General features: G+C 35.7%; 1 protein-coding gene across 1 annotated transcript; it reads right to left on the bottom strand.

The window, feature by feature from the left end:
• Positions 1 to 200: 200 nt before the first annotated feature.
• LOC139701151 (larval cuticle protein A1A-like) lies at positions 201 to 12055 on the bottom strand. Its single transcript, XM_071599727.1, has 5 exons — positions 12041 to 12055; positions 10222 to 10305; positions 9187 to 9483; positions 1365 to 1448; positions 201 to 545 (listed from the first exon to the last, which is right to left on the bottom strand). The coding sequence occupies exons 1-5, from the start codon at positions 12053 to 12055 to the stop codon at positions 201 to 203; spliced, it is 825 nt and encodes a 274-aa protein (XP_071455828.1).
• Between the last annotated feature and the right edge of the window lie 850 nt (positions 12056 to 12905).

The raw sequence follows: 12905 nt of genomic DNA, 5'->3' as shown, positions 1-12905 counted from the left end.
ATGGAAACTAGATAAATGGAAAATCCGTTTCCACCAATTATTAATAAATGAATGATCCATAAATATTCTGTAATTTCATTCAAAAATTTTTATTCGCAGTCATTGAACCATGAATGATCAACTGAGATAATATTAATAATAATGTGCATGACAAAATAGGAAAAACAGTAAGAAATGGTAGGAGATATGTAATCTCCTATTTAATAGTGTCCTCCATGATGAGCAAAGGAATAGTTGTTTCCATTAGCATGGGATGTGGCACCTCCGTGGTTTCCTCCATAACCACCAGCGAAACTACCATGTCCTCCGTGGTGTGGGGCAGCTGCGTAGTGTTGTGGGTGCACCGCCTTTCCTTGTCGCTTGACGACGGCATTGAATCCGTTGTGCTTGTCGGCAGTGTACTCGACAACGCGGATGGTGCCGTCGGCTTCATGTAGGCTATAAGATCCCTTGACCACGTCACCGTCTCTGGTCTCCCACTGGTTCTTATTGTCCCCGGTCTTGTGGTCGCTCACGCCATAGTCGAAATTGTACTTGGGGTGAGCCTGAAATAGAAAAGACCTAAGCGTTAACACTCATAATATCGTTAGGCTCTGCATTCATGTATGCTGATTTAATTTTAAATTAAGACTTTAGACGAGATTAAGAAAAAAGAACAGCAATCATTTCACAATTAATTGTGAAACAAACTGCTGGGCCTAAAATGTGCATGGGGGGTATTTAGTCCCTCTTATTTTAGTTAATATTAAATAATTATACAATTGATCATATATTTTGTACGCATTAGGTAGAACCTCGAAAGTCATAGGAGCTCCGTGTATTGAGAACCTTATGATCAGAAATGCGTCGGACGACAAAAGCCCATTGATTTCACGTTATCTTTCTCTGGCGGCGTCCGATAAAGTTTATCGTACGTTTACGTTATCTTTTTCTATTTATCGCCAAAAATTATCTTTATTTGAAGTATGTGTATTTTACTTTCTATTCTAAGCTTCTGTAATTAGCATGGTAATATTTCAATTTAATTGTTAGGTAAAAATTGTTTAGGTCGAGGGTAATTTGGGAACTGTTTCTTTTCTAATTGAAGGTCGGTGAGGAAACTTTACTTTAAACTTCGGTCATAAATTTCTACTTTAATTTGCGCTAAAAAGATTGTTCAGGACAGTGGATCCATGTTTTAATGAATACATGTATTCATAATATATGCTGAAGAGTGATTCGACGAGTTACCAAATTGATTAAAAACCGCAATGCTCGTAACTGATGATTTTTCTTATTTCAGAAATATATTTAAAAAATATTTTTGTGCGGTAGTGTATCGTATCCATTATGATAATTTTTTATTCTATAATTAATAAACTTACGTAATAATCGACGTGGTGATCCTCTCCTCTATGGTGCCCTGGAATGGCCATGGAACTTGCAACAATGGCAAAAATGACTGCAACCTTAAATATATATAAAAACAAATATGTTCTAAGAAGAATTAATAGTCGTGCTTATATAGTAGACATTCTTTAAATAAAATTCTTCAAAGTGGGATACGGCCTCTATTTGAGTAGGCATAAGAGATAATGGGAAATATGGGATGTACTGAATATTATTTACTAAGGGAGATTACAGAGGATGGGCTTGCATCCTGAACTGTCGATATCCTGATAGAATGCTAGCAGAAGAAGAAGAGGAAATGTTCTTAATTCCGATCGATAGAAAATCTCCGAACATTTATATAATGATTATTCTTGAAATAGCAGTAACTGCTCAATGAACTTTTGTCCCAACTCAATATCTTATTATGTGGTTATAATGTTTAATTTAACGTGAAACACGTTGCTGGGATCAGAATATTTGTATGCAAAGTAATGGGGTATAGTTAAGAATATTTTCAGTTTTTAAGGAGAAAAATAAGAGTTTCCCTTAGAAAATGACAAGCGAATTATACGTACATAGGGTGTAGGGGGATTACAATGGAAATTCTGAGATGTTATAGTCAGAGGTTGAAGATTTTGGCTTCTGGTGTTAAATTGGTTCGAGGAATATGTAGAATAGGATTGGAAATATGGGTCAGCAAGAAGGGGATAGAAACGTAATTTTGATGAATATGACATGTTAACTGGGTAAATTTATATACATTGGTAGTATATTTGCCAAGTCCTAAAGTTGTAACTAAAGGTGCTTTCCTAAAACATACCTGAGCGATTTGCATTTTCTTGAGATGTGGATGCTGTTATGAGAAACTGGAGATGTGTGATCTGACTCCTGGCCTACCGTCATATATATATCATTCGTCGACACATTTTGGCAATTTAGTTTTGATGGTGTGGGGTGAAAGAGAAGTCTTGCGTGTAGGTGGAGGGAATGCTTGAGTGAACATAGGCTCGCAGGGAAGGGTGAGGGATGATCGCCAGCACGCGCCCATCGTTCTCAATTGTGGGCATTCTTTTCTCTTGACTAGTGAGCGAACTGGAATTTTCTTTGGGGTACGTGAAAGATAGGGGCATACGCAAGCTTTAATCTCTAAATTGGAAAAGATATCCCTGGAGAATAGCATTATGCAATTAGGAGAAATTACTATGCACACGACTACTTTGAAGTTTTTCTCCATTAAGGTGGATAATCACAAAAATGTTTTAGGCGAAGAAAGTCCATTCCGAATATTAAACATATGTATATACGATCGTACTATTATATTCGTAATCCCCGATGAACAAAGAAATATATATCCTAAAACCCTCGGTTTCCTTTTGAAATAAATTGTTTTCTAACAAAAACCATACTAATGGAAAAATTGAAAGGTTGATGGGGTTTAGAGAAAAATCCAACTTAATTTCAATTTTTCTATTTTTATTCGGTTTTATTTCGTCGCTACTTCAAACTGGAACCATTGTTTGAGAGATTTTTAAAATCCCGTTATTTCTAACGTAAAATACATGAGTTTCTCATAAAAATATTAAAAAATTCATTCATTTCAAATTGGAATACTGTTAAGCAGCTGACCGTCTCTGGTAAGTGAAATCCTTTCTTGAGGCAAAGATTGCTAATTTTATTTCGCTTTTCATACAAAATTGGATAAAGATTCTATGATCCATTTTTTGGAATAGAGAAGAACCGAAGAAAAGCCAAAACACGTCGTAGCAAAAGAACTGTCAACAATTGACTGACAGTTCAGAATAGCCAAACGTTTCGGCATAAGGAAGAGACCTTAATACCAAGATAACGCTTCAAAAAATCGAAAATCAAATATATGTAACGCGCGTACATTCAAAATTCGCGATATATCTTGAACAGACCTCGCAGAGTATGTTCAACTTAATATATAATGCTGGTCAAGAATTCTTATAGGATGACATGTGTTGGGTGATTAAACCATGTACGTGGCATCTAGACGAATGCTGAAAATACTCCCATTATTTAAATGAACTGTTAAATATGATTTCCTCGAAAAGAAAACATAGATTATGTTGCTCATGTAATAGTGAAGAGCAGGGTAGTAACAACGCTACTGTTTATAAAGACCATGCTACCCACTTTTTACAAAATGATGAAAAGATTTATTATCTTTTCCGGGTTATATTCCAAACCGATCTGTGATTTAAATAATTTATTTAGAATTATGATAAGTTGAACTCTTTTTTTACAAAATATTCGTGAACGTTGAAAGGAGCGTCGATCTTTAAAATAAAGGAACTTCTGTTTGAAAGTGAAAGTTGTGTGTATAAGCCTATGTTTGATACGGAGGAATTTAAAATTAATAAGAAAGTTATTCGATAACGGGCTGTTACATCTTATATTTCAATGTGAGCAGTTCTGAGCAAAGTTTATGGCATGACGCGTCATCTATTGAATGTTTCCGGAGTCACTGAAGATTTTTATTTGATTCAATAGTTTGCTGTCAGTCAGTGAATGCATATAACAATGTCTGCGAAATTCGTTGCTCCCACTGGTTCAAAATGGTCGCACATATGTATATGATAAAGATCGCAGTGGAGAGGGGAAGAGTGAAGGGCGTAGTATCTGGAACGATAAATTCGTTCATCAATTGGAATATGGAATTCTTTATCATGATATAGGATGTGTGTGTTCTGGCGGGAAATACCCCAACATTTGGACGTTTTTCTTGGTGTCGCATTTTTATAGTCTTGCGACCAATATATTTTAGAATTTTCTCATCAAATTGGTCCTCAATTTACCGTACCCAGGTATGTCCTAAATTAAAATAAGGAACTCGTATCTTCTTTTTACCTAACATCTGTGTTCAAGTAGCTTTTGGAATAAAGGGAACGTTTCCAAAATGTCTTATAAATTGTACGCATTAATGGTTACGCGACGGCCACTCAAGAAAATTTATCCTGCCTAACATAGCTCACGGTAAATTTTAACCTGGACTTCCGATGTATCATTATCTTTTGCGTCAGTATATTCCCTGTTGATAATTCAACACTACAGAATATTATAGATTTAATTGATAAATGTATCATTCGTCTTGTCATTATCTGTACAACACAATTGCAAATATTTATCATAATTCACGTTAGTATTAGTTAGAAATGTTTGTGGATGTTAATGTATTTCACTCCGTTATAACCCTTGAATGTTTGTTGGCAAGAAAAAGTCTGACTGCTGTGTAATCATGGAAGAATCATCAAGACAATATACCAAGAACAAATTTGAACCTTTTGAATAAATGCTTTTTATGCTTTCAACACTCACGTATCATTGTCGCGATGAGAATCAGTTCCTGGACCGGAAGCAAGCGTGTGCGTGTGAAACTAACCTCTTGCTATGTTATCCATCTCATGACCAGCATTCTAATAGAAAATCCTTTTTTGCCAAGGGAACACCATGTTTAATTAATAAACTATTAAAAATTTAGGATTCGCAAACAATAATTAACAGACTCAGTATAGAGTGTTTATGCTGGATACCGTGCACTCAATTATATCATATTCAAATCCTAATTTCTATTATTACTACAAAATGGTGCTTAATATGTTTTTTTTTTCTTGTTCAGAGGCTCGGTATCAACTGGTAAAGGCAAGGAAGAAATGTTTACTTTTATCCAAAATTAATTTGATTGATTTTTAATTTGAATGAATTTAGTTTTAGATTTAGGTAATTCTGTTGTTAATGATATGTACCATGTATAAAGTTTTATGGTTGGATTTTGGCTTGTGATAAGCTGTAAAAAAATAGCCGTCATAACGCAAATAACCTTTCGTCATGCTGTTAATTGCAGAGTTTTGTAAAATTGAACTTTCCTTTACATGCCCAGAATTATAGAAATCACAGACGCGGATTCCCAACCTATTTATAAGGAAATACTTGTAATAAATTTACTATGTTGTAAACTTAGTATTATTATACGAATAAAGTTACAGCCGAACGGGATGAGAAGAATAAAAATATTAAATTTTTTTTCATACCCATCGAAAAAGAGAGGAATAACTGGAGTATAAGTCTGAAAGCAATGGAATACGGGGATAGATAATCAGCATAAACCGAGGAACGAGATGTTCCAAGAATGTACATGTAAATAACTCTACTTTGGATAAATTGATATGAATAAATATTCGATAATTTGATATATGCCCACTTGATCGTTTGCCAATGTAGAAACTTTAGTATGATTAAAATGCTTTGTATTAATCAAACTCATTCTCACAAGATCCTTCCAAACTGCCAGGATTAGCCATTTCAAGTAAGAGGGTTTCATATTTGAATGCTACTCAATTATATCTTAAGAATATGTGTATATTATGCCTACTCTAGGACATATTAATAACACGAGGAAATTTTGGGTTAGATTATACTTTTCTTGTCCTTTTATTATGTGAAAAAATATCTTATACCAAATGAATAACGTACAGGAATGATGAGGTGACAGTCAAACATAATGAATATTTGATCGTAGCATTTTTCTACCAAATAGTGGAAAATTTCTACGATCACATGTTCATTACATTCGACATTCTCCACACCACGCCTCAAGCTACTCAGTGATACCTCATATTTACTCAGAGAGAATCAAATATGTGGACCGGGCTAAGAAAGTAAATTTAAATTACCGTAAATATTAAATATGCATGCTCCACTGTATAGAAGTATTGCCGTGAGTCACAGTTGGTTGGCTGAAAATCGAAAAGAATTCAATTAAGTATACCTTTTACTAGTAAAACTCTTCCATATCTCGCAACTCCATACGAGTATTTGGACATTCAATGGGAATATCACGTCTGTTTCTCCTTATTCTTCCTAGGCATTCATCTGTAATCCTTCTCCATCTTGTTTATTTCAATTATAATTTCCGTAAACAACCCTTATCCAAATATTTTCACGGGCTCTTTTTTCTCCTCCACTACTTAACAATTATGCACTGTTTCGATCCATTTCATTTCCTTCATTCGGAGGCAGCACCAAATAACCCTAGTTACTAATTATTTCTTCGCTGCTAATTTTGGTTAGTTCTTGCAGCCGTATAAACGTAAACTTCATCAGTATTGAAATGAATTACCTTTTTAAAGTTATAATGGTGTCAGTAACTCCTCCTTCATTCTCTTCTCACCACTGGTTAGAACCCTGGAGAATTCTTATACTTATCTTCCATTACATATGCATTGGCTGTGTTCCTGTACGATTCAATTTTATCTTTGTTGAATCACGTTGCTCTTTGCCTTCTTAATAGGGCGACACATATTATAGATAAAGCGGAAGGTTATGAGTAACCTGGTACTTGTTCCTCGTTTGTTCTTAGACTTAGATTTAAAATTAAGCCATAAATGACGCCAATTTCTAATTAATTTTGTTATTGCTCATCCACGTTTCATTGAAAGTGATTTTCGTACTAATCTGAAGCATTGTGTTAAAATCTTCTCTAGGAACACGAATGCAATGTAATTCGGCCTTTTCCTGCTCTCTTTGAAGAGTTTAAGATATAGAATTTCTTCCTTTCTCCTTTACTCCGTAACGTTCTACATTCTTCTATAGGTTACTCTATTTAGTAATCTGAGTGGTGAAAATAACGGTTCCTAAATCAAAGACTATTAGCCAATTCCTGTTATACATATTATTTGATAGATTTTCTTATAAAACTTCTCTTCTCTGGATTGATGACGAATAATTATGTAACTGATCTGTACTTTAAATACGTGTATATATCTGTAATGCATTAGTTTTTCTCAGCATGAACCATAGGTTAAATAACTTTGACAAAATATTGTTTTCGTAAAACTTCATATATTCTATTGATCCTGCGGATATTTGTTAGATGGCTAGTGGTTGCATGGCCAAAAGGTCCACAATGCGACGTCTATGAGATATTTGGTGAGAATGTAATGCTGGAAAATAAATACTTGGTTATTCCACACATTTTTTATTAAACACGACCCGGGATTCCACTTACAAAGTCATCATCAGATAAGGTACAGAAAGACACAGAGCTTTAGATAATTGACAGACAAGAGGAGGGGGAAGGTGTTTGAGAATAGGGAGGAGGGGAAAGAGGAGGGAAACTCTTGTGTATGTTTATGGGGAGGGGGAGAAGGCGGTTGGGAATGGCGTCAGGGCTGTAGAACGGAGGGAGGTCCAGGAGGGGGGAACGGGAGGAATAAGTTAGGTCTTTAACAAACATACCCTTATGATGACTCTTCTTTTTTTCCAGAGCAATTTCCAACCGTTCGAAGGCATCTAATATTTATCCTTTTTACTCAAAATGTAGACTTTTAAGGATAAAGTCACTGGAGTGGTTCTTCTCTATTAGTTGCATCGCAAAATTGGAAGAAATATTTCCATTTTTAAAACACGCGTACTATTTCTTCACACGATTACTGGATTTCTTCCTGGTTTGCCCAAATATAGAAGGCAGAGCACTCAGCACAATTGATATTCCCCTTCCATTATGGGAATTTGGTCATTGCAGTTTGATAAAAGGTTCCCTAAGTTGGCTCTATTATAGAAGGCTGGTTTAATATTGTTTTCTGCAAAGGATCTGGTGAATAAATGGAAATTTCCCAGAAGGAAAATTATTTTCTACTTCGAGACGTCTTTTATGGGGTTGATTTGAAAATTGATTTGACCGGTATTTTCTCCAATTTTTTTCGATACAATTTGTAGACTAATTGGGAGCAAAATCCATCGTTTTATGTTATTATTTTCATTATTTTAAGCTACTTTATGGTATTTTGTGGAGATAAAGGAATGCTAGTCAATCGGTGGACCATAGAGTTGAACGCCGCTAATTTTTGTGGGAAATGATGTCTAGACGTGGAGTGGATGATGTGATCCCTACTAGTAAGTTCCCTACTAAGTATCTTTCCGAAAAATGGAGAACTCCAATTGGCGATTATTTTTAGTCATAGTGGTATCTAAAAAGTTATGGATTCTCCATAGTTAGAACTTTTAAGTCACCCTGGTCTAGTTAAAAAAAATATATGTGGAATAAACAGGTAATTTATTTTCTGAAATAAATGAATTCCACAAAGTGACGCCAGAAACCATTCTATTCAACAGAATGCAATGCGTTCTCAGTGAGATACGCTCTAACTTGAGCTAAAAATCTTAAAACGGTAAGAAACTGGTTATTTGGTAAACAGGATTAATATTGATTCAGATTTTAAAGTTGAAAAGAATTAATTAATTAATTAAAAAAAAGACTGCAACCATTAGCAATTTTTAAAGTAACACTAAGAATCATTTCATCCGAAATCGAACCGTTTGCCTTAAGTACCATAAATATTGATTCATTTTTGATTTATAATCGATGATTATTTGTGGGAACTTAAAGCATAAGGAATGATTTATTCAAGACCAAATGCAGGGCTTTCAGGCTAACAAATCTCTCCACTTTTAAGTTCATTTATAATATATAAAAGCTTGAATATCATTTCTAATGATGCATGAAAACTTGATAAATGGCAAATCCGTTTCCACCAATTACCAATAAATAAATGATCGGTAAAATTTCTGTAGTTTCATGTAATAATTTTTATTCGCAGTCATTGAACCATGAATAATGATCTTCAACTGAGATAAAGATAATAATGTACATGAAAAACATAGCGGAATGAGGTTTTTAACAGAAAGAAAAACAGTAAGAATTAGTAGTGCATTGGCAAATTTCCTATTTAGTAGTGTCCTCCATGATGAGCATAGGCATAGTTGGCATGGGAAGGCATAGTTGTTTCCATTAACATGGGATGTGGCACCTCCGTGGTGTCCTCCATAGCCACCAGCGAAACCACCATATCCTCCGTGGTGTGGGGCAGCTGCGTAATGCTGTGGGTGCACCGCCTTTCCTTGTCGCTTGACGACGGCATTGAATCCGTTGTGCTTGTCGGCAGTGTACTCGACAACGCGGATGGTGCCGTCGGCTTCATGAAGGCTATAAGATCCCTTGACCAAGTCACCGTCTCTGGTTTCCCATTGGTTCTTATTGTCCCCGGTCTTGTGGTCGCTCACTCCGTAGTCGAAATTGTACTTGGGGTGAGCCTGAAATAGAAAATACCTAAGCGTTAACACACATAATATCGTTGGGCTCTGAAACCACGTTTGCTGCTTTTATTTTAAATAAAGAATTTAGACGTGATTAAGAAAGAAGAACTTAGCAATCAGTCCACAATTAATTTTGAAACAAAATCCTGGGTCTAAAATGTGCATTGAGGTTTTTAGGTCAGCATAGTAATTGAAAATTAAATACCATTGCGATTTGATTTTTTTGAATGAATTTATAAATTGTTAATTTTTACAGTAAAAAATAGTCAGTTAATTTTTGCAACAATCCTAATGAAAAAATGTATTTTCATATCTGTTAAAGTAATCTCATATATCTGGAGATCTGTTAGCATTCTTTTCAACTTTATCCAATTTGACGATGTTATTACAAACCACTAAAAAGATAGGACCTCCGTGCTTGGAGAAATTCTGGAAACACCGTGATTGGAAATGCGTTTCTTCTGGAATTGAGAGATGGTGAGGAAACTTTACTTCCAACCTTTGTTATCAATTTGTACCTTAAAATGGCGCAGAAACGTTTGTTGGTGACAGTGGAGCCACGTTTGAATAATTACATGTACACGTAATGAATGCTGAAGAGTGATTCCACAAGTTACCAAACCAATGTAAAAACCGTAGTATTCGTGACTGATGATGCTTTTAGCTCTTTAAGTTTTGTGCTAAGTGTTTCGTATCCATCGTGATAATTTTTCATTCTATAAATAATAAACTTACGTAATAATCGACGTGGTGACCCTCTCCTCCATGGTGTCCTGGAATGGCCATGGAACTTGCAACAACGGCAAAAATCACTGCAGCCTTAAATAAATATATAAACAATTATGCTCTAAGAAGAATTAATAGTCGTGCTTATATATTATACATTCTTTGAATAAAATTCTTCAAAGTGTGTTACCGCCCATATTGGAGTATGTATAACAGATAATGGGAAGTATGGGATGTACTGAATAATGTTAACTAAGTGAGATAACAAGGATGGGCTTGCATCCTGAACTGTCTATATCCTGATAGAATGCTAGCAGAAGAAGAAGAGGAAATGTTCTTAATTTCGATCGATTGAATAACTTCGAACCTTTACATAATGACTATTCTTGAAACAGCATAGCTGCTTCATGAACGTTTGTAGCTACCTAATATCATATTCGTTGTAGATATCCTGATGGATTGCCAGCCGAAAAAGATTAAACGTTTTAAATTTCAATCGGTAGAAACTTCGAATTTTATTGAATGACGTTCCTTAAAATTGCATAGCACATAAATGAACTTTGTAGCAACTGAATATATTATTTTACGGTTATAGTGTTTAATTTTAGATGAAATGTACGTTGCTGGGATCAGAATATTTGTAAACGATGAAATGGTGTGCGGTTTCACAAGGAGCACAATAAAAGTTGCCTTAAGAAATTGACCAACAAATAATCAGAGCCTGGAGTTGAGGAATAGATTTCATTACAATGGAAACTCTGAGAAGTTATAGTCAGAGGTTGAAGACTTGGACATGCTGTGATTAATTGGTTTTTGGATTATAGCGAAAGGGGTAGCTTTGTTGGGCAACAATAAAGGAAGAGACGATATTTTGAGGAATCTGGCTTGTTATCAGTGTATATGTATGTACTCTTCGGTAATATTTACAAATACATATTTATAATCTAGGCAATATCCAACGACAGTTAAATTCCTTTTTCTAACGAGTCGAATTTATTTAGCTGAAGATGTTCACTTTGGGAAGATAATAGCGCTTAAAATTGTGACAACGCAGAACTAACAAGCAAATATACAGACAAATATCGTAAGAATGTTATATTTTCAGCGATATTTTCTCTTCTCTAAGTGATAATAGTAAAACACATTCGTTATTAAAGTTCCGTCACATAATCAGCATTTTAATTAATGTAACTTGTTAAACAGTTAGAATTCATCCAATTTTTTGCTGAGAGACGATCTAGAAAGTCAATCCTTACAATTGGCGTATTGAGCCAATCATGAGAACGCAGGCATGATCTCTCTTGAATGATTTCACTGCTAACTGGTAGAAAAGAATCTAATTGTAGCAGAGAATCTGTACAATAACGCAGTTCGATGGTTGATTTCATAATTTCACAAAAATGAATACTTTCACTTCAATTGCCTGAAATGCATAAAACTGATGTGTTGTGTTTAACTTTGTATGGACCGTTTAGATTTTGCGATCACGTGAACGGAAGCAGTGTAATGGAACATCACAATAACTTGAATCACCCCCTCAGTTTTTTGCCCTTTACATGAGTAATGACTATTTAGCTGAATGCATGTTAAATACTATACTAATATTTTATTAATTGAAGTCTATTCATTAGCAATCGTTTCAAAAACATTTATCCTGAAGAAAAACATTTTCAACATGCTTGGTTATAAAAGTGGAAATTCGATAGACCTATGACTAAACATAAAAAGTACAGATTATATAATGCAATGTTTCCCAAACATAAAAAATTGCGAGTATAATTGGCTTGTGTCCCTAAGTTGCAGCAAAAGGTGCTTCCCTGATACATACCTGGGCGATCTGCATTTTCTTGAGTTGAGGAAGCTGTTTAGAGAAACTAGAGAAATGTGATCTGACAACTGGCCGACCTTCATATATATATCATTCGTCGATATGCGTTGGAAAGTTTTTTTCGGTAGGGTGAGTTTTGGCAATCCTTGTGTGGAGGTGAAGGGAAGGCTTGATTGGGCACAGGCATGTTGGGACAATTTCGGAGGCAGGCACGCGCCCACCATTCTCAAAATGCGGGCATTTTTTCGCTTCGCCAGGGAGTGAACAGGAATTTTCATTCAGGTGCATGAAAGAGAGGAACATTTACAAGCCTTAATTTCTAACCTGGAAAAAATATCCATCGAGAATAGCGTTATGCCATCAGGAAAAAGTACTATGAACACGACTGCTATGAAGCTAGTGTGTGTATATATATGTATGTATTTATGTGGGTATATATGTATGTATCCCTCCCCGGACTACAACCTTGACGTGGTGGAAGGGCTTGTGCGTTCCGATGACCCCTAGAGCTGTGCTGGCGGGAGTAATAAAAATTGCTCCTGGTAGGGTCACCCATGCCAGATAGGTCGAAGGTTAGGAGCCAGACGAAAGGTAGTCCACGCGGTGTCTGTTCCTCAGTGAGGCGGCTGCAATGGCGTCTGACCCCAGTGGGGCGGCCAGTAAGGAATGGTGTCACGTAAAAAACACTATTGAGGAAGGCAACGGGAAACCACCTCAATTATCATTCCCAAGAACAATGTGATGGACAATATAGATATTTTGAGTCCTGGCAACCACGGGGCTCGGCCCAATCGGCCGTGTGTCGTGCCCGGCAGCGGGGGAGGCAAGGCTTCCGCGGTCGTCATCCCACGAAACCCTTGCAAGG

The sequence above is a fragment of the Hetaerina americana genome, unplaced genomic scaffold, assembly GCF_022747635.1.
Source record: "Hetaerina americana unplaced genomic scaffold, ioHetAmer1.1.p SCAF_11, whole genome shotgun sequence".
NCBI classification, from domain to species: Eukaryota; Metazoa; Arthropoda; class Insecta; order Odonata; family Calopterygidae; genus Hetaerina; species Hetaerina americana.
Note: the sequence above shows the minus strand (reverse complement) of the source record. Positions and strands in the feature narration are given on the sequence as shown.